The 22,818-nt window shown below is 44.7% G+C and overlaps 1 protein-coding gene across 2 annotated transcripts in view; it reads right to left on the bottom strand.

Moving 5' to 3' along the window:
- LRRC45 (leucine rich repeat containing 45) overlaps positions 1 to 22,818 on the bottom strand; it is a 44,953-nt gene that overhangs the window by 20,959 nt on the left and 1,176 nt on the right. For both annotated transcript variants that reach the window (XM_069752470.1, XM_069752469.1), the window contains exons 2-11: positions 21,805 to 22,083; positions 21,660 to 21,721; positions 21,515 to 21,585; positions 21,032 to 21,210; positions 20,629 to 20,757; positions 12,403 to 12,515; positions 12,271 to 12,329; positions 12,115 to 12,192; positions 9,919 to 10,054; positions 7,999 to 8,076 (exon numbers count right to left, since the gene is read on the bottom strand). In XM_069752470.1, the coding sequence (XP_069608571.1) occupies positions 7,999 to 8,076; positions 9,919 to 10,054; positions 12,115 to 12,192; positions 12,271 to 12,329; positions 12,403 to 12,515; positions 20,629 to 20,757; positions 21,032 to 21,210; positions 21,515 to 21,585; positions 21,660 to 21,721; positions 21,805 to 22,036 (1,137 nt within the window). In that variant the 5' untranslated portion in view covers positions 22,037 to 22,083. The remainder of the gene's footprint in view (positions 1 to 7,998; positions 8,077 to 9,918; positions 10,055 to 12,114; positions 12,193 to 12,270; positions 12,330 to 12,402; positions 12,516 to 20,628; positions 20,758 to 21,031; positions 21,211 to 21,514; positions 21,586 to 21,659; positions 21,722 to 21,804; positions 22,084 to 22,818) is intronic.

Below are 22,818 nucleotides of genomic sequence, written 5' to 3'. Positions count from 1 at the left end.
GTGAGTATGGTATTTTTTTTTATTTTTTTTTTTTTATATATCGCTGCAGCATACGGGGGCATACACACTGGAGCGTCTTATGGGGCCATAAACCATAATGGAGCAGTTTACGGGGGCATACACTATGGAGCATCTTATGGGGCCATCAACCATGTACGGGGGCATATACTATGGAGCATCTTATGGGGGCCATCAACCATAATGGAGCAGTGTACGGGGGCATACACTATGGAGCATCTTATGGGGGCCATAAACCATAATGGAGCAGTGTACGGGGGCATACACTATGGAGCATCTTATGGGGTCATCAACCATAATGGAGCAGTGTACGGGGGCATACACTATGGAGCATCTTATGGGGGCCATAAACCTTTATGGAGCAGTGTACGGGGGCATACACTATGGAGCATCTTATGGGGGCCATAAACCTTTATGGAGCAGTGTACGGGGCATATGGATGGGAGAAGCAAATTAAAGAACGGGGGCGCAGGATGGGAGCAGCACATGACAGGATGGGGGGCGCAGGATGGGAGCAGCACATGACAGAATGGGGGTGCAGGATGGGGACGCAGGATGGGAGCAGCACATGGCAGGATGGAGACCATATACCAATATAGATGCTCGCCACCCGGGCGTAGAACGGGTTCAATAGCTATATATATATATATATATATATATATATATATATATATATATATATATATATATATATATATATATATATATATATATATATATATATATATATATATATATATATATATATATATATATATATATATATATATATTTTGCCGCTCATTTACTGTCCTGTTTACACAGGCTGACAAACAATGCTCACTCTGTCCCCGTACAGTATCATGTTACTGGGGTCACCTTCACTGTTTACATGAGGCAATATCCTGCTGATAATTCTTTTTTTTTTACTTCGTTTATTGAAAATATACATAAGAACAAACATTTCCGATGTACATAAACAGGAGTACACTTTGTTATTACAATGGTTTACAATATTAAAAGCAACAATGTATGAATCCTTTTCTGTGACCTCCCTGCTAACACCCTTGCACCCCTCCAGTCCATTCTTAACTCTGCTGTCCGACTAATTCATCTCTCTCCTCCTCCGCTTCCCCCCTCTGCAAATCTCTTCACTGGCTCCCATTCCCTCAGTGTCTCCAGTTCAAATTACTAATACTGACCTACAAAGCCATCCATAACCTGTCTCCACCATACATCTCTGAAATAATCTCCCGATATCTTCCCTCACGTGATCTCAGGTCCTCCCAAGACCTCCTTCTCTCCTCCACACACATCCGCTCCTCACCTAATCGCCTCCAAGACTTTTCCCTTCTCCTGAATATCCCCCATCCTCTGGAACTCTCTGCCCCAACACATCCGACTATCAACCAGATTCGGATCCTTCAGACGGAACCTGAAAACCCATCTCTTCAGGAAAGCTTACAGCCTGCACTGACCCCGCTGCCTCCTGACCACTACCAGAGCTACCGCCTCACCAACACTGGAGCTGCTGCAACCCTCAACCTACTGTCTCCTTCCCCATAATCCTGTAGAATGTAAGCCCGCAATGGCAGGGTCCTGGCCCCTCTGTATCAGTCCGTCATTGTTAGTTTGTTTGTTAAGTGATATCTGTAACTTGTATGTAACCCCTTCTCATGTACAGCACCATGGAATCAATGGTGCTATAAAAATAAATAATAATAATTAGTAGTGTTCATTCCCATGTCTGGTCATTAACCGTCCAGCAATGTATAATGTGGCTCTATATTTCACATACATCTCACCACACATTATAACTTGCCATCTCAATATACATTTACTGGATCACATACAACGTTGACCTCGAAACTTAGCGATTGATACCCAATAACTATTTACACAACAATAACTAAAAATTAACGTTTGATAATCCTTTTTTTTTTTACTGGAATCAATGATGTGATCAGCCAACAACGAGCTATTTGGTGACATGCTTACATGAGCAGATAATCAGGAATGAGTTAGTTGGTTATCCACTCCACTAAATGCATCATTCCTCAACTTCTCATAAAACACAGGCATTTCAATAATGATTAAATGAGGCCGACACGCTCTACCAATCATTCAGATAACATAAGGGGAACCGGCCATGTCCTCCAACACTATAAACAGGAATCTGACAGCGGATGCATGCTGCCTGATCCACAAGCAACCAGCGTCAGACACTGGCTGCAGGATTCCAGACCTATAGGTTTAACATGGAAATGCTGCAGCATTTCAGAGAAAAACAGTTTACAGATAACAGTGGGACATCATTGTAATGCTATTAACACTATATCTGCAGGCAAATAGGGTGTCCATGACAGGTTTCCTTAAAGTCTCAGGGGTAAGTGTGGTCTAAACACTAGCACCTGAATCTATATTAGGCTGTCGGATTCTTATGGTCACCTTGTCTCAATGGCTCTTCTCAGTATCTTCTAGATTCTCGTGGGAGACACCAACTAGACTTTTGACTAGATCTCTTTATGAAAATGGCTCATCCAAGCACTAAATCAGTAAACAGGCTATGGTGTACAGTGGGGGAAAAAAAAAGTATTTAGTCAGCCACCAATTGTGCAAGTTCTCCCACTTAAAAAGAGGAGAGGCCTGTAATTGACATCATAGGTAGACCACAACTATGAGAGTCAAAATGAGAAAACAAATCCAGAAAATCACCTTGTCTGATTTCGCAAGATTTATTTATTTTGCAAATTATGGTGGAAAATAAGTATTTGGTCACCTAAAAACATGCAAGATTTCTGGCTCTTACAGACCTGTATCTTCTTGTTTAAGAGGCTCCTCTGTCCTCCACTCATTACCTGTAGTAATGGCACCTGTTTGAGGTTGTGGACAGGTGTCTTTTATACTGATAACAAGTTCACACTCCAAACTCCGCTATGGCAAAGGCCAAAGAGCTGTCAAAGGACACCAGGAACAAAACTGCAGCCCTGCACCAGGCTGGGAAGACTGAATCTGCAATAGGCAAGCAGCTTAGTGTGCTGAAATCAACAGTGGGAGCAATAATAAGAAAATGGAAGACATACAAGACCACTGATAATCTCCCTCGATCTAGGGCTCCACGCAAGATCTCACCCCGTAGAGTCAAAATGAGGACACTCACCCCCTCTTCACCCGACGCGTTTCGTCACTGCTCATCAGGGGAGTGCTTTGGGGATGTGATCATGTCGCCAGAGAGATTGCAGTTATAACGGGGACATACCATAAAGTATAAAGCATAAGGCAAGCCTTTTCTGTGCAGCATCTGCGATATACTAATGTATACACAAACGTTTAAAAACCAGCGCAGTACTTTAGTCGGACCTAGAGGTATGCTTTATGTAACTTGCAACGCCGGTTTCCTTTACGATTGTGTGCTGTGGAATATACACACAACCTGGTTGAATATTTGTACCCATTTTTTAAATTGAAACTGTGTACTTTTGATGTTCGGTATTGCTACCAGAGGATACCAACAACGCTTGTATCTACCATATAGGAAACCTACTGAGGGTCCGTAAGGGTCTTTTATAGGCTACTTATTTTCCTTGTATTTGTGTGAGTTTTCACCATATTTGTTTTGTTTGTTCTAGCACTTTGCACTTCGGATTTGATCTAGTTTTATTTTTTTTTGCATATTTATTAAAAGCTATATTTTATCCAATACGCTGGTGGAAAGGTACCAGGCAGTTAAGAGTTCTTTGGGGAAGCAAGAAAGGGGTCTTAACATCTCCATACTGGGGTCGCAAAAGGGGTGTTGACTCCCAAAGAAAGGGAACTAGAGCCAGATACGGGGGGGCGCCCAAGGGCCCAGGAAGCATCCGAGTTTGTGCCGAAGGTGCCATCTATTAACGTGATTCCTTGGAGGTGTCACACTCCAGGTCTCATAGCTGCCTTTTGTGCCAAGACCACTGAGCAAATGGATTGCAGCATAGGACGGAGCTGCTCATATTTTGCATACCCTGCCTGTAGTGCGGACCCTCAACCCGGTGAAGGGCCGCGGGCATGTCCCGTCTCAGTGAATGATTGCCAATGACTGGCCTATTGGACTCTGGAAATCTGGTAACCATAGTAAGGGCCACACTTCCTCACTGGCTTATTCCTGGGAAGATGGTGGGCGTCCACTGTATCCATGAGAATGCTAAAGGAGCATTGATAATGTGACTGTACTTAAAGGGCCACTGTCACCCCCCTGCAGCCGTTATAAACTAAAAGAGCCACCTTGTGCAGCAGTAATGCTGCATTCCAACAAGGTGGCTCTTTTAGTTTTGTGTTCAGGTATTATTAAAATAAAGCGTTTTGAAACTCTGCAGAAATACCTGTCTTTGTCCACGGAGGCGGGTCTGAAGCCTCCTCTGTGAAGTGCCCAACAGCCGTCACTCACATCTCCTGGGGCGATGGTCGCCGCCCCCTGCACGCTGTTTTCTTTTCAAATCCAACGCCGGCGCTGTGTAAATATTTGTGGGGCAGGCGCAGTAAGCTCTGGCTGTCTGACGTCACAGCCAGGCTTGCAGACTGCGCCTGTGCTGGCAGTGCGGCCACCCACCTCGGGAATCCCTGCCCCGCAATGTGTTATGCATTATGCACAGCGCGGGGCTAGGATTCCTGGGAATCCACGTCCCCGCCTTCCAGCCTCTGGCTATTCAGCTGAGCTCATCCTGCCGCCTCCTCCTTCTGCTCATAGCAATCGCCGGGAAAGAAACAACCTACGAAACTTGCCTGCTAGCTGGCTGGAAGGCGGGGGGCGGGGGACGTGGGTGAGAGTTGGATTTGAAAAGAAAACAGCGCGCAGGGGGCGGCGACCATCGCCCCAGAAGATGTGAGTGACGGCTGTTGGGCACTTCACAGAGGAGGCTTCAGACCCGCCTCCGTGGACAAAGACAGGTATTTCTGCAGAGTTTCAAAACGCTTTATTTTAATAATACCTGAACACAAAACTAAAAGAGCCACCTTGTTAGAATGCAGCATTACTGCTGCACAAGGTGGCTCTTTTAGTTTATAACGGCTGCAGGGGGGTGACAGTGGCCCTTTAATAGTGTTGCTCAAGAGCCAGGGGCCGACACCCATTATCTATATTTTGTTGTAAATGAGGAGTTACTATATCGTGTCACCAAGAAGAGAGGTGAGGTGATAGAGCAGTTACTAGTGACAGGGCAGTACAGACGCAGGGTGTTAGACCTGGCCCATACTCATTTGTTAGGTGGTCATCTGGGGGGTAGACAAAACCCAGGAATGGAACCTCCAGAGGTTCTACTGGCCCGGCTGTCACCGGGATATCATGAACTATTTTAGGTCCTGTACCACCTGCTAGCTGACCTCCCCCTGGTGCCTCATTCTGGTAGTCCCTCAGTGTCATTGCCCATCATTGTGGTCCCGTATGATTGCATAGCCATGGATCTAGTGGGACACCTGGTCATGTCTGCAGAGGGCATCAGTATATCCTGGTGGAACTAGACTATGCTACATGGTGTCAAGACGCCGTACTACTGGGAAACTCCTCCACTAAAATTATGGCTCGGGAGTTGGTCCATATCTTTTCTAGAATGGGGTTGCCTAAGGAGATCCCAACGGACCTAGGGACTACATTCATGCCGAAAGAGATGAGAGAGGTGTGCAAAACCGTGCAAATTACATAAATCGGAACCTCAGTCTACCATCCATAGACGGACGGTCTGGTGGAAAGGTTTAATAAAACTTTGAAGGCTATGCATAAGAAGGTCATAGAGAAGGAGAGCAAAGAAAAGAATAGGACTGGGTTGTTCTCCATTAGAAATGTTCCACATGTCTCTACAGGGTTTTGTCTGTTTGAGCCTCCCGGATATAGCAAAGGAGACCTGGGAAGCAGAGGCTACACCCTACAGAAGCAGGTTCGATCGTGTCAGCCAAATGCAAGAAAGGGTTGCTGAAGTGATACCCATCATGAGAGAGCAACTCTTACAGGTGCAAGAGACAGTCACGAGTGTACAATCGGTCGGCAAGGGTGAGACAGTTCAGCCCTGGAAATCGGGTACTAATACTGGTACCCACGGTTGAAAGCAAAGTTCTGGCCAAGTGGCAGGGCCCCTATGAAGTGGTCAAAAAGATTGGCAAGTTCAATTATAAAGTCCACCAACTGGTAAGAAGGAAGCCCTATCAATTTGATCAAGCCATGGCGAGATAGAGACCATGTGAAAGCTCCACAATTTCTAGCTAAGCCCGAAGATGACACAAAGGATGTAAAGGTGGCAGAAACGCTGTCAGCTGCCCAGAAGCAGCAGTGCTGAAAATTGTTTCCATGGAAAAGAGACCTGTTTTCAGAGTGGTCAGGTTGTAATCAGGTCACAGAACATAAAGTCCTCACAGAGCCTCATGAAAGGGTGAATTTGAAGCCATATTGGATTTCCAGAGCCTGCCAAGAGGTAATCTCACAAAGGAAGTGAAATGAATGTTGAGCCTAGGTGTCACTGAAGAGTCCAAGAGTGGTTGGCCAACTCCTATTGTCTTGGTGCCGAAACCACATGGAGAAAGGCGGTTCTGCAATAACTATCGGAAGCTGAATGAAGTTTCTAAATTTGACACTTATCCAATGCCCAGTGTCGACAAGCTCATTGAAAGGCTAGGGCCAGCCCAGTACATTACCACTCTGGACTTCACAAAAGGTAGCTTTCCCTCTCCAAGGCTGCCCAAGAGAAGACAGCTTTTTCAAACACCAAATGGTTGTTTCCAGTATGTCAGGAAGTCATTTGAGTTGCAAGGTGCTCCAGCCACCTTCCAGACAGCCATGGACCGAATTCTAGCTCCCCACAAGAAATACACAGAAGCCTACCTGCATAACATAGTGATCTTCAGCCAGGATTGGCAAAGCCATCTAGGCAAAGTTCAGGCGATATCTGATGCTTTAAGGAAGGAGGGGCTTTCCATCAACCTGAAGAAATGTGCCATGGAGATGGAAGTGAATAAGGTTGATGAAATCCAGAATTGGCTACAACCACTCTCAAAGAAGCAGATCAGGGAGTTTCTGGGCATTAAGGGCCACGATAGCCGCACCTCTGACGTACCTAATTAAGGGTAAGAAGTTGGCTACGGCCAAGTGGTCTCCATGCACTGAGACATCGTTCCAGGAGTTGAAGCTAGTCATGTGTAAACAGCCAGTGTAGGTGGCTCTGGACTTCTCCAAGGAGTTTTTTTGTCCAGAGACACACCAGATGTCAAATTAGGTGCCGCTTTGTCTCAGGAAGTGAGCGATAATGAACTGGAGTCGGAAACTGTCTCCCTGTGAGATAAACTACTCCATCGTGGAGAAGTAGTATTTAGCCATCAAGTGGGCGTTGAACACTTTAAGATACTACCTATTAGGCAGTAAGTTCAGTTAGTGTCAGACCATGCCCCACTGAAGTGGATGCGGAAGAAGCGGAACAATGCCCGAGTGACCGTATGGTTCCTAGCACTTCAGGATTTTAGCTTCCATATAGAAGATAGGCCTGGGAAACTACATGGCAATGCGGACGATCTGTCGAGGGTTCATTGTTTGATGGTGAAAGATACCCAACCCTCTGGCTTTGGGAAAAAAAGGGCATGTGAGATGGCCCACTGGGTTTAAAGGGTAGTCAGAGAGATGTGTGGAACTGACTGCTCACATATCCCTACACGGGGGCGTGGTATGGTCGATATAAGAAACTCCAGCTATATTGTTAAAACACGGTGAAAAGACCTTGCTTGTGTGGCGCAGTCTCTGCTAGAGGCTAAGTGAAGGTCTGCTGTTGAAGTAGGTGAGCCCATGCTATATATGGACTGTTTAAGTTCCATTTTGGTTGTTTTATACCCGAAGAGGCTGCTTTGTTTTGTTAAACTGGGCTGGATTCTTTTGTGTGCACCCGTGTCTACCAGAGAGCCAATCCCTTACAGTATGCATTGTGAAATCTGAGGACACATCCGATCTAAAACATCTAGACTTTGAGTACATTACAGATGCAGGACTAGCGATACCTTATTGCGGTAGAGCAGTGCTTTCTCATTGGCAGCTGCCATTTCTTGTCGGAGTTTTGCTTCCCGCATTGCAGATTCCTAAAGAAATTATGCATAGAAAAGTGGATTAAATGCAATTCCATACAACCGACCCCGCTTCCTGCCCCTTATATTTCACTACATGATCCCTATACGCCTATGTACAAAGCTTGTTAACTCCTGACCTTAAATGCATAAGTAGATAGCAGGTGTTATTGCACAACTTTTATTACTGAAGCAGCAATTCTACATATATTTTTTACATTTGTTTTTATAGTGTTCAGTCTTGTGGTAATAATACAATCTTATTGTTACTATTAGGGTATTAGGGAGTTGTTCCTTTACTTTTGTTTCATTAAATTTTTTTTATATTTTTTGTGGGCTAAGCTGCAGTTTACTTTGGTACCATTTTAGGGTATACAATTTATTTATATTCCATTTTTGGGTAAAGCTGTGATAAACAAAAATAAAAATCAGTTTTTCTTTATGTTCATCATGCAGGATAAACAGCATGTTAGATCTATAGGGAAGGGAATCTGTAGGGAATAGATGGGGCGACATTTATTGAACATGGCACCTGATGGGTTAAAGAGCTGGGGTCATTGTAATTTCCATTGTTGGCTGTTGTGACTGATGCGGGCATAGCTTCTGTGTTCTTACAACTCCCACATTACATCCATAAAGCGCGTGCCACTAACTATTTAGCACTGGTGATGAGCGACAGTGCTCGTTGCTCGAGTTTGCCTAGGATGCTTGGGTAGGGACCGAGTATTGCGTCCCTGTGGCTGCATGTTGTACCACTGTTAGTCACAAAACATGGGGGAACTGCATGACAAACATGAGCAATTCCCTGCATGTTTTGTGGATGTCCAACAGCCGCGAAACATGAGGTCGCCGGGACTCGAACATGTCACTGGAGCACCCGCGATAGTCGGTGAAAAACCCAAGCACCCTAGGAAAACTCGAGTAACGAAAACTTCCGCTCATCACTATTTAGCATCCATGTAATAAACATATGGCAAGTGGTGATAAAGGGAAGCTACTCCATTTACCAGTTGATCACAGTGGGACCAGCTCCTGGGATATAATAAGGGAAAGCCTTAGCTGTCACTGCTACTGGTTAGCTGCTCTTTATTCTGCCTCATACAGGGGAATTCAGAATAAGGGACACCCCTCTTTGGACAAACATATCCTGAGAAAAGGGGATCGGACACAATGCTTGTTGGTCGGGTGAAATTCTCTTTTGATTTGCACAAGAGAGCATTGTTCTCAGAAGCACATCATCCTGTGGGAACACAACTTGTGCTGTCGAGAACAATGGCAGGCTATGTACACCGAATGATCCATTACAGATCGCTCATTGCGCATCGGAAGTGTGGTCTGCCTGTGTAATCAGGATATTAGATGACTGGCAAACATTTTCATAGCGCAGCGTAAATGGACCTGAACATTAGAATTAGTGGCGCTGGCAAAATGGTAAACAAAATTAAGCTTAATTATCAATTACTTTTCTCCCATTACAATAAAACAAACAAAGTTCCATAAAATTATGCACTTCACATGTACTTGAGCAACATCAGTGAACCACATGGAGCACCTGTAAAAGGGTACTCCAACTTGAAGCACCCATCAACCCTTTGTGGAGGTGCCATAGGCTTTGAGTAGAGTGACGGAGTGAATGGTTGCCAAGGCTCAACGGCTTTAAAAGACCAACAACCTCAATTGTGATGACTAGTAGCTGAGCCTTGACAAGCGAACCCCTCCATTTATCATATATCCAGTGGAGAGGTGACAAATGCTTCAGGCTGGAATACCTTTTTCAGTGCACCTTTCTCCTAGATAGTACCTGTTAAAGGCACATCATACTGTTATCTGCACCCCGTCCCTCACACCTCTCCTGACCTCCTTCTCCTTCCTCAGTTCCTTGGCATGTAGTTCTCTCATACTGGAGCTTTCCCGCTTTGTTTGAGTCAGGATCACCCCAAGATCTTGCACTTTCTGCTGTGATAAAGCCAGGGCGGCATCAGTCATGTGTAACCTGCAGACAGAAGACATGCTGCTAGGAGTTTCACGCGGCTCGAATGGTCCAGATGCTGGCTGTTTTATAGCAGCCATGTATAGGTTACTCTAAAACGGTGCAGCGTTTCGGAGAAAACATCAGCCTCACCAAGACTTCTCCCCGACCCGCTCGCCTAGACTGACAGGTCTATCCCTATACACACAGAGTAAGGGGACGAGGATAACCTGCTGGGATCCGGTCAACGAAGACACAGTCTCCGGCCGGCTTTTAAAAGTATATTTTCTCTGAAAAGAGGTGAAACTTTGCAGGTTGTATCTGAATCAAACGGCCAGAGTTCTTGCAGCATGACTCACCAAGATACGGCACATGACATACTTATGAATAAAATGTAAGGGAGCCCATTAGTATGCTTGATCATAGAGCTTTCATAATCAGATGTAGAACCAAAAACCTATTCGCCCAGCACATAGTCTGTCACAATGTAACGATTCTGGACACTCTCCCGTGGGCGAATCACATCAGCAGTAGGAGCCTTTTTCTTTTACCTTCATTGATACATTGTAACAAGTTGCAGCTGTGCAAAAGCAGAACTGGATTCAAATTAACGTTTCCATATATCCAAACTGCCTCTTCAGAGAGAAAGAGGACTTGAACTCTATAGCGCCACCTGATGGAAGTAGCCATCCTACATGTCACAATCAATATGACTTGGGATAAAAGCCAAATCAGTATCTCAATTTACTTCATAATTATACAAAAATATAATATTGTTATTACTAATTTGTTGAAAAACATAACACAAATTGTTAAAAGAACATATGTAGATAAAAACACAAGAAAACAGGAGAGGCTGTTGCAGAGTACTATTAAGTATACTGCATTATCATATAAAGGCACTAGATTGCAGATGGCTCATACAAAATAGTGGCATCGCTAACAAAATCTAAAAGGTAATGCCTAAAAAATGGTGTAATGTAATACACTGAAATCTAGAGAACGTACATATATCATAATACTGACCCCTCATATTGAGTAAAGAGGTGTCACTGTATTAGCCTCCACCCCAACGTGCGTTTGACCCCACTTCATCCAGGGGTAAGGGGTGGATGATGAGGAGGTATATTTTACATTAATAGGAAGGCAGAATTTTGTTGGGACAGTTATTACCTAGTAGCTGCCGTTTGCTCATTTACTGTCCTGTTTACACAGGCTGACAAACAATGGTCACTCTGTCCCCATATAGTATCATGTTACTGGTGTCACCCTCACTGTTCTTACACACACACACACACATATATATATATATATATATATATATATATATATATATACACATACATACATACATATACTGTATATATACATGATACTGACATGTTATTTTTACGATATAATGAACGATGTCAAAAGTAAAAACAAAGCCCCAAACTATAATAATAATGCATTGTTTTCACTGTTTCTTCACATTTGGATTGTTTGTACCGTCTTCAGTACACTGTATGGTAAAATAGATGGTGTCAGTCAAAACTACAACTGCTCCTGCAAAAATAACCAATCCATCATACTGCTATGTGGACACAAAAAAAAACAAACAAACAAAAAAAAAACAGAGCAAAAATAAAAATTGGCTGCGGAGGAAAGGGGTAGAATGCTGCAGTCAATCTTTGATTCAAGTAGTGCGATTCTGGTGGGGGCCATTCGGGCACTTACAGTCTGTTATGTGACCGCGAGGAAACAAAATGGCATTTCATGGCAACCGTGGTCTTGCTGAAGGCACCCCGTCACTGTTATCATGGACCTCCAGTGAGGCCCGGCCTTGGGATGGATTTCATAGGAGAATGTGATTTTTACTATATACTGCACTACCGATATCAATTCCCTGGGAGACTCAGAAAGTATACCAGCCCGATGGAGGCTAAAAGCACACTGCCTGTACCATTTACTGGGTGAGTAAATATTGGGTTAATACACCCGTTTGACCTATACACCGGGAACTTTCCGGCACAAGAAATGGAATATAAATCATAGCTGGGGCTTCACCTAATCTGATAATAACAATGACTCACAGAAGTCCTTACTTGGAGGTCAGGGAATTTACAACAGATTTCCTGTCATCCAATGCCTCTTGAAGTTTGCTGACGTGTAAAGTTGTCGTTCTAGTAGTAAGAGGAGAGGAAAAATGAGAAATAGAAAACATGATTTTCTAGATGATGTTAACCTGCGAGCAGACAAACCTTGTGGAGCGGCTCATCTCCTCTCGCTGTTTATCAATGGTTCCCATCAAGTCCAGGAACTATAGGAGGAACCACATAGTTATGGAGAATCTGGAAGGCTATCAAGAAGAAAAACCTTAGCACATCACCCACCTGCTTATTCTTCTCCTGCTTCAAGTTCTGTACCTCCTTGGTCAGGATCTGCCTCTGATTTACAGTCTCCTTCTTTGCCGTATGCCTCTCCAGGTTATAATCTATGGAGTGTTCTGTAGCAGAGACAAAAATATAACCTCGGTTTGACCCTTTAAGGTTGGGGAGATTTCCAGTCTAGTGGGTTATGAAAGGCTGACAATCGCAATACAAAGTTCTGACCTATCCGAAATGTTCCGTTAGAATAGAGCGGTGGCCACTTTCTGCCGACACTGCTACGTTATCTCTGCCTGAAATTACAGGGGCTCTCAGCGGTCATACCCATGCCTAACTGCAAGTCATCATCTACAGTCCACGTAAAGGAAGAACAGTCCAGCTCCATGAGTACGGGGAATTCTTTGACGATGGACATCATGACTAAGGGTAGGACTAAAGTAGAACTTTTTGGGCAAAATGTAAAGCGCTATGTGTAGTGGAAAATGAACACTTCACATAACCCTGAAAACACCATTCCCACCATCAAACATGTTGGTGGCAGCTACATCCTTGTAGGAATGTTTTTTTTTCCCGCAAGGACAGGGAAGCTAGTTAGAGTTGATGTGAAGATGGATGAAGCTAAATACAGGGCAATCCTGAAAGAAAACCTGTTATAGGCTGCAAAACACTTGAGACTGTGGTGTGGGTTCACCATCCAGAAGGACAACGACCATTAACTGCCACAGCTACAATGGTAGCATATTCATGTGTGTGAATGTGTGAATGGCCCAGTCACAGTTCAGACCTAAATCCCATTGAGAATCTATGAGAAGACTTGAAAATTGCTGCTCACAGACACCTCCATCCAATCTCACTGAGGTAGAGCTAGTTTGCAAAAATGAACGGGCAAAAATCTCAGCCTCTAGATGTGCAAAGCTGGCAGAGACATACTCCAAAAGGCTTGCAGCAGTAATTGCAGCAAAAGGTGGTCCTACAAAGTATTGACTCACAATTGCCAGATTAATATTTTTAAAATAATTAGAAAACCATGTATCATTTCCTTTACACTTCACAATACTTGTTGCTCTGTGTTAGTTTATTACATAAAATCCAAATAAACATTTAAGCTTGTGGGTGTAACCTGGAAAAATATGCAAATGTTCAAGGAGTATGAAAGCTATGCAAGGACACGGTGTGGCAGTATTTGTTCCTTGTATGTGGTATTATTGGTCACCATGTGGTGGTAATATGTGGTATGGACATGGTGCGGTGATGTTTGTCCCTTGTATGTGATATTATTCGGTCACTGTGGTGTTATGTGGTCTGGAGATGGTGTGGCGGTATTTCTTCCTTGTATGTGGTATTATAGGTCACTATGTCGTGGTAATATAGCGTCTGGTCATAGTGCGGTGGTATTTGTCCCTTGTATGTGAGATTATTGGGTGGGAATGGGTGGTAATGCTTTAAGTACCTGATGCCTCTTGACAATTGGCAGCGGACACCTTAGGAAGGTGCTCCCAGTCTCTATAAGAGCCAGGGAGTGCTGGAGCCACCCCCCTATGCACACAGGCAGGAAGTATGCAGAGAGCAGGAGGGAGACAAGAGGCACCCAGCATGGAGCCTGCGGAAGACAGAACTCACAGCATGGCCCGGGATAGTGAGTAAGTTGGTGTGTAAGGCAGGTGGGGGATGGGAGGCCATGCAGTAATGCCGGCAGGATTGTTATGTATGTGATATTATTCTGTCACTGTGGTGGTAATATGTGGCGTGGACATGGTGTGGCAGTATTTGTTCCTTGTATGTGATATTATTGGTCACCTTGTGGTATGGACATGGAGCGGTGGCGTTTGTCCCTTGTATGCGATATTATTCGGTCCCTGTGGTGGTAATATGTGGTATGGACATGGTGCGGTGATGTTTGTCCCTTGTATACTTTCCCCATCATAGCAATTGTTGGGAATTTTTGGGGGTCAATTCTGGATCTACCTGCTTCAAGACTGGCCAACAGTGGGCCCTTCCCTACCACGTGTTCAATGATTATTCCCGCTGAAGAGCTTTGTTCTGGCTCTCCTCAACCTACCATGTGCTGGCATTGAGATGCTATATAGTAAATCCATGGATTGGGGACCGCCAGACCACCCTCATCCTTTGCAGATGTTCCAATTTAATGCGTGCCCATCCACCCTTCCAGATTAAATCCCTAGAGAATTGATCCTATAAAATTTATTCTGAGGCAGCCACACTGGAGCATTATGCAACATGTAGAGGAGCTGAGGCATAAGTATCATTTTGATCAAATTGGCTCTGCCTGCGACCGACAGAAATAGCTTCTTCCAAGCCCCAATCTTCTCCTGGAACCTCCCAAGCAAAGGAGTCAGATTGAGCCGCACATAGTCCTCTATTTTGTCCGAAACCACGATGCCCAGATATTTAAACTCATATACTACTCTTAAGGGAACCCCAGGGTCAAGAGTCAGAGGAACCGCCGCGTCCACGGGCAACAACACAGACTTCTCCCAATTAATAGATAATCCGGAAAGAGCCCAAAATTTAGATATACTGTTCATAGCGGCCCCCAGAGACTCCTGTGCATCTTCCAAGAACAATAATACGTTGTCAGCGTACAGGGCTATTTTGTCTTCATAGTTTCCATACCGAAACCCCTTTATGTCCCTGTCCCTCCGTATTGCCACCGCCAGGGGCTCTATAGCAATTGCAAACAGCAGAGGAGACAAGGGGCACCCCTGCCGTGTTCCCCTATACAAAGGGAAATCCCCCGACAAGACTCCATTTACCCGTATCTCGGCTATTGGAGACGCGTACATCAGCAGCACCCACCGTATGAACCTCTCACCAAAACCCATAGCCTTCATGACTGTCCACAAATACCGCCACTCCACACTATCAAACGCCTTAGCAGTGTCTAAAGACACCACAACCCTCCGACCCATATTATCCGCCTTTACCTGCATATTTGAGAAACAGTCGTCGAAGATTACACGCTGTGGAACTATTGGGCATAAATCCGGACTGGTCCCGGTGTATTAAGGTCATTATCACCTTGTTAAGACGGATAGCCAACATCTTGGCCAAGATTTTGATATCTATCATTAATAATGGAAGCACGGGCAGCACGGTGGCGCAGTGGTTAGCATTGCAGCCTTGCAGCGCTGGGGTCCTGGGTTCAAACCCCACAAAAGACAACATCTGCAAAGAGTTTGTATGTTCTCTCCGTGTTTGCGTGGGTTTCCTCCGGGTACTCCGGTTTCCTCACACATTCCAAAGACATACTGATAGGGAATTTAGATTGTGAGCCTAAACGGGGACAGTGATGATAATGTGTGCAACCTGTAAAGCGCTGCGGAATATGTTAGTGCTATATAAAAATAAAGATTATTATTATTAATAATGAGATTGGGCGGTAAGAAGACGAATCCCTCGGATCTTTACCCTGTTTTGGCAGAACAACAATTATTGCCTTCCGCATGGACCTCGGCAGCTCCCCTTCCACCAGTCCAGCCTAATACACCTCCAATAAGGCAGGGAGCAGTATCTCTTTATATTTTTTATACACCTCCCCCCGAGATCCCATCTATCTCCGGGGCTTTATCATTGGGCATAGAGACCAATGCGGCGTCAAGCTCCTCCAAATTAAATGGCTCCTAGAGAAGTCCCCTATCGGCCACTGAGAGTCTGGGAAGCTGTGCCTCTGTCAAGAAACCATCCACCTCCTCCATCGTTGGCTGTACCTGTGATTTATAAAGATCTGAGTAATACTCCGTCATCACCTCCAAAATTGCTTTGCAACCAGTGTGCTCCCTCCCATCCCTTCAGAGCGACTATATGTGTGGACTCTCTGCGCCAACACTATTCTGGAAAGGAGATGGCCCGCCCTGTCCCACTCTTCAAAGTATTTAGCAGTTTGAAACATTCTTCTAAGTTCCGCTGTTTTCATTGCCATCTGACATACTCTATTCTGCGCCACCTTTAACCTTCCCTGTGCCTCTGGAGATTGATCGTTAATTAGTGCCTCCTCCAACTCATTTATCAACATCTGATCCTTCCTGCCTGTTTCTACCTTGACTCGGGATATCCCCTTAATACAGAGCCCCCTGAAATAGGCCTTCATGGCCTCTCATACCGTCAATACCGACCCAGCATTAATTTTAAAATATTCCTTAATTTCCCCCCCTATGTGTCCATCTAAGTCAATAAGATGTAGCCAGAACGGATTTAGCCTCCACATGCACCCCCTAGCAGGCAAGGATCCCACACCCTCAAGTATCACACTCATGGGGAAATGATCAGATGTTGTTCTAGCCATATACGTTACCTCCCCAACAAGGCCCAACATCTGAATTGCCCAAGGCCAGATCTATTCTTGGCAAAGAAGCGAAAGAGGACGAAAAACAGGAATACTTGTACACCCCAGAATAAGAAATCATCTATAAATCATGCAGAGCAGTTTCCCTCATGACGGCACCAAATGGTGTGCAATTACCACCCGACTTAAACGGCTCTTGTCTCCCCCTATCCCAGTGTGCATCCGGAATGTTGTTAAAGTCCCCTCTTATCAAAAATGGTATCCCCGGTGTCTCCTCCAGTATTCCCAGAACTCTGTGGATAACCTTTCCACAATATGGTGGTGGAATATAAATTGAAACCAGCCACGTCAGACATCCGTACAATTTACAAAGCAAACATATGAATCTATCCGACTGATCTATAACCACTTTGTGATACACAAAAGGTACCCCTGCACAGATGAGGATGCTGACCTCCCTGGAATATGCTGAATATGTGGCATGGTACCCCACCTAAACCCATCTCTTAGCCAGAAAATGTGTTCTGTCCTTCACCATATGAGTCTCCTGCAGACAGATAACTGACAGCTTGGCATCATTCAAAAATTTAAGCACAGCTTGCCGCTTCACACCAGACACCAAACCCCTGACATTCCAACTCACATTCTTCCCGCCATTTTCCCTCCTCAGCACATATTATCCCACATTCTTTCATCCATTTGCGGCCAAAGCCACAACCACAGTAACCATGGTGATGTACATTATACAAATATTTTCCCCCCCTACCATCCACAACAAAGAAACATCCCCAACAATTCCCCATCCCATCCTAACACGGAGGGGAGAGCGCACTTTATCTGGAACAGTCCGTAAACCCCGTCCGACAGTCCCGCTGCTTGTCCCAAACTATTGGGACTCTCACATGACTTGTGGATTGCAGCCTATTTAAATTTCAACTTGAGATCCAACAAGGGCCCATCCCCATCTTATAAGAACACAAAAACCCAGGGGGAAAAAAAGAAGCCAATGGATCCCTCCAAAAAATAAGGATCAGAAAGAACCGATCTATCATCCCACTGATTCCTTTAATTTCACTTGACGCAAATGTTGCTTGTTGCTGTCCAGCCATCCGAGTGCCTCTTTATCCTCCGTGAAGAAGTGCAGTTTCCCTTCAGCGACCACTCTCAATTTGGCCGGGTACATCATCGAATAAGTGACGCCGATCTCCCTCAGCCTCTTCTTGATATGGACAAATTTGGCTCTCTGCTTCTGCACCTCTCTAGAAAAGTCCGGGAACATCGAGATCCTGGAGCCATTTATCTGCAAATCCGGGTTCTCTCTGGCATGTCTGAGAATGGCGTCTCTGTCACGGTAGTGCAAGACCTTGACTAGAACTTGTCTGGGAGGACGCCCAGGGGGGAGGGGATACGCAGGAACGCAGTGCGCTCTTTCAATAGCATACATCTGAGATAACTTGTCGGCTCCAATATGGTTTAATAGCCATTTTTCAAAGAACTCTGTTGGCACCGCTCCTTCCGTCTTTTCAGGCACCCCAATCAGCCGCACATTATTGCACCTGGACCTATTTTCAAGGTCGTCCGTTTTGGCTTGTATGGCAGAAATCGCAGCACTCATACGTTTCATAGCCTTATCCGCCTTAGCAATACAGTCCTCGGCGCCGCTAATACGTTTTTCCGCCTCTCCCATCCTTTCCTTGGTCACGTGCAAGGAATGTTGCATCTTGGACATGTCTGTCTGCAGGACCCCCATCTGCGCAGCCATATTGGTGATAGTGTTGTGACTGTATAAAACCACCTTAAACACATCCTTCAGAGTGGTCTCCTCAGGAATCTGCATTCCATCCATGCATAGCACAGATCCTTTCATGATTTTCCCGATCTCCTCCTCCTTCTCCTGCACTCCAGTGCTATTCCCGCCATCACTCTCTTCTCCCTCCTCCTCCCCCAGCTTCTCCATATCTCCGTGCCCCACAGGCTTATCTTTCACCTTGCCTGTCACCGCTGGGCTCCGGATCTCCTCCGTTTGTCGGGTGGAGTGTTGCAGCCTGGCTGCTGCATCTGCTCTCCCAGAATCTTCCCTCACAATCACAGGCTCCTCTGACAGCATTGCCTCCTGGCCGGCGCCATCTTGAGTCTTTCTCTCCTGCTCCCCCGCCGCCTTCCTGGAGCTCTTTCTACCGGTCATTGCTCCGCAGGCACACAGATCTGCAGGCACCCCACCGGACACGGATTCCCCGCTATTTTCAGGTACCTGGCCACCGATTTTACAAGCTGCAATCCTGCATATAGCTTATACTGAGCGGGAGCTCCTGTCTCAGACGACCGCTCACATCACGCTCAGGCCACGCCCCATTGTCTACCACACCTATGTCTACTGCACAGAGTGTTCACAACTCCACTTGTGTTACCGGGCAGTCCTCAATGTACCGGATGTAAAGATCTGATGCTTAAGATGTGTTCATGTTCTAAACTAGTATTATTTTAGATAGGGGTTACCGAGCTAATCACTTCTGTGCATAAGATTACTGTTCAAATTACACCCATTGAAAACATCCTTAGGTATGTGAAGACCTGACGCGTGTAGGCCCTACTGAAATAACCATGGCCAGAAAGTTGACACTAACTGTCAAAAACAAAGAGTTTAGGAATAAAGTTAGCTGGCTTATTGCCATGGAAAAAATATCTATACAAAAAGGAGAGGAGGGAAAAAATACAACGATATGGTCAATGTTGTTAGTTGGGTCAGGTTTACAACAATATGGTCAATGTTGTTGGATGGGTCAGGTCTACAACAATATGGTCAATGTTGTTGGATGGGTCAGGTCTACAACGATATGGTCAATGTTGTTGGATGCGTCACGTCTAGCGCCAGCTGCTCGGACTAAAGAAAGCATCTTTGAACTAAGCAGGTTTTGTTCTTTGATTAATCATCATGCTGAATATCACTGACTTATGTGTAAGCTTCATAAAAATCTGTACAATACTGTATACTGTAGAAGGAATAACTGGATTTGCAATTTACTTATTTCAGTGCTTGCTTTAATTGACCATCAGATGATACAGTATTCCTTATTACTCTACTTAGGCAAAATTCACGTCATAGACTTGTCGTGGATTTGCGGCACGGATTCCGCATCACATGTCCACAGCAATTTACAATAGAATACAAGTAAATGGGGTTTGCAAAATCCCAGTCAGACATTGTGGAAAAAAAAAATGTGCATGGAAATGAAAGGGTGTAGTGGAATGCAAATCTGTAGCAGGCTCATTATTATGCAGATTTTCGCCATACTCAATCCAAATCTGCAGCCTAATCCACAATGAAATCTGCAAGTAAAAACATGCGGGTTTGTAATCAAATCTGCAGCAGAAATTTTCTGAAACGTGTCAACACAGCCTAAGGGCCTGTGCACATGTTACAAATTTGTCACATTTTGATGGCGTTAATTCTGCACTGATTTGTCACAAAACCGGAAGGGGTTTCCAAATGGCAGAAAAATGAATGAGAATTCCGAAGTGTCATGCACATGCTGCTTATTTTTGATTTGTAGATTTAATTCTGCCGCATGTCAATTCTTTCAACGTTTTTGCTGCAGATTTCACCCATACTAAAGAGCGGGGAAAAATCTGCACCAAAAAAGCATGTAAAAAACGCATTAAAAGACACCTATTTCATGCTGGGTTTTTCCTGCCAAAAGATGCAGAAACGGTGCAGACATTTCTGCACCAAGTACTTAACCTGAGCACGTACCTCTAGTCTTTACGCCCATATTACAGTGAGACATTCAATTGCAGGTAGATATTACACACATATAGGAAATAAGCCAACCAGTAGGAGACATGGAGTCACCCAAAATAGTCAACTGAGCAATTTATGTTTTGATAAGGATCAAACAGCTTGTGTCAACCTGATGATATCCTTTTCTTACCAATAGCCTTTAAGATGTCACTGGGGATGTTGTTTCCTGACAGCTCCATCTTCAGTATGGTTCTGTTGCTCTGAAGACAATCATGAAGGGCGCGTCCTCCCAGGAGACCAATATTATTCCATCGCAAGTCTGTGGAGAGCGATACCAATGTACCAAAGACTATTATTTTCTGTCTGCAGAATACATAGAAGTATTAGTTTTGTGAATGTGTATGTATGCATGAGTCATAACTACATATAGGGCCGCCAGTCTTCTGCTCGGCTTCAATCAGACATAAAACTGAATGTTGCATCAGGCTAACCCTCAAATGTCACCAAGTATGTCTCATCAGGAGGACCACCAAATTACCAGAAACCCTGCCAACATCGCCAAGAGGCTACTCTGAAACTTATGTACTCCATACCTAATTCTCGTAGAGTGAGGTTCTGTTTCAGCGCTGCGGATAATTCTTCCGCCCCTTTATGGTTGATCTGGTTGTTGCGGAGATCTAATCTTTGAAGAGTTTGGTTACAACTAAGTCCATCGCACAAAAGGGAAAATCCATCTTCCCACATGCCGAGGTTGTTCCACTCCAACGTCAGACTGGAATAAATGGCAAACATTCAAAAACGTCCTGCAGTAGACCTGGTCTGTCTACGTAATGACGACCTGGAACAATTGTGCATACCGGTTCCTGCACACTAGGCGGCAGATGAACCTTGTAATGTGCACTAAGCGTTCCATAAATAAGTAGTAAAACTTATAAAACATGCAATGATTCTTATTTCAGCATCTTATCATTCTCAGTCTGAAGCATAAAAGGTTCTTTTTCTAATGATACAATAATAATATAAGGACTGCTATGACACTACCGTTAGAGAACAGACAGAAGCCGGACATCACAGACCTGGTTACAGAGGTGTTGTGTCTCAAGAGCTTCCCCAATGCTTCTGCACCTTCACCACGCAGATTATTACCCTGGAAGAATACAGATTGTTTTACTCCAGAAAGCCACCAAAAACCTCAGGAAAGTCGAATAAATTCACACTGACCTTCAGATCCAGGTACTTTGCTACAGAATTATTGCGGAGGCCTTGCAAAATAAGTTTTAAACCTGTGAAAACACACAAGGACTCTCACTAATGTGTAATGACAAGTACATTGGCGTGCATACTATTGGCAATGTTGGGCACTTACCATCTTCGCTGAGCATGCAGTCACTGAGGAGGACATGTGAGAAGGTAACATCATCCTGCAGGAGGAGACCCAGGACCTGGCATGACTCCATGGAGAGATTCTGGGTGGAGAAATCCAGTTTCCCTTGTCCACAAGACTCTTTCATCTTCTGTAATTCCTTTAGTATTGCATCTTGGGGTTGTGCCCCCTTCTCCTGGCACAGCATGATATATAACCGTTTCAGTTCATCCATCACTTGCGTGCTAGCAGAAGATTTCGGCTCTGCTCAAACTCTTCCACCTACAGGATAATCAAACAGGGACAAGAGGTGTATTAAGAAAAAAGGACTTCTGAGTATCACACACTACCAGTATATAAAATGCTCCCATTCATGTGACATAGTACGAGTACACACGGTGACGCACGGACTCACCGCGAACCTCTTGACCCAAACTTGAGAACCTTATATATGCCTGGGAGGCTATCAAGTTTGGGTCAAGAGACCTGCAGCCAGTCCGCACACCAGTCATTACCCATAGCGTGACTTACGGATGTGTGGATGCTGCGCTAGTAGGATTTGCTGCAGATGTTAAATAAATGCATCACAGGATATAAGCCACCCAGATTTTTTTTTAATGCAAAACGTGGATGAGAGGAGGCGAAATCTCATCCACCTTGCCGATTTTTCACTAAAAAGAATTTGCAGCAAATCGACCACTGTGATCCTACCCGAAGTGAGTCAATATAATGTGCCGCAGATCTGCAAGGAATGCATATGGATACTCCTGCAGGTTTGCAGCATTGACAATGGTGAAAATTCACAGAGTCTAAGTGATTGTTATATACTTAGTTCCACTTGCCTGCTACAGTGACCCTGAGCAGTCACAGGTATGTCCGTGTGCAGCATGAACCTGCCATGAAGCCGTGTACTGACATCTGCTCATCCTAACAGGATTATTTTAATTGCAGCAAATTATATTTGGATCTGTGCCTTCCCCAATTTATTTATGGCTGAGGAACATGGAGAGGCGAAGC

Source organism: Ranitomeya imitator, chromosome 2, assembly GCF_032444005.1.
Source record: "Ranitomeya imitator isolate aRanImi1 chromosome 2, aRanImi1.pri, whole genome shotgun sequence".
In the NCBI taxonomy this organism is placed as follows: Eukaryota; Metazoa; Chordata; class Amphibia; order Anura; family Dendrobatidae; genus Ranitomeya; species Ranitomeya imitator.
Note: the sequence above shows the minus strand (reverse complement) of the source record. Positions and strands in the feature narration are given on the sequence as shown.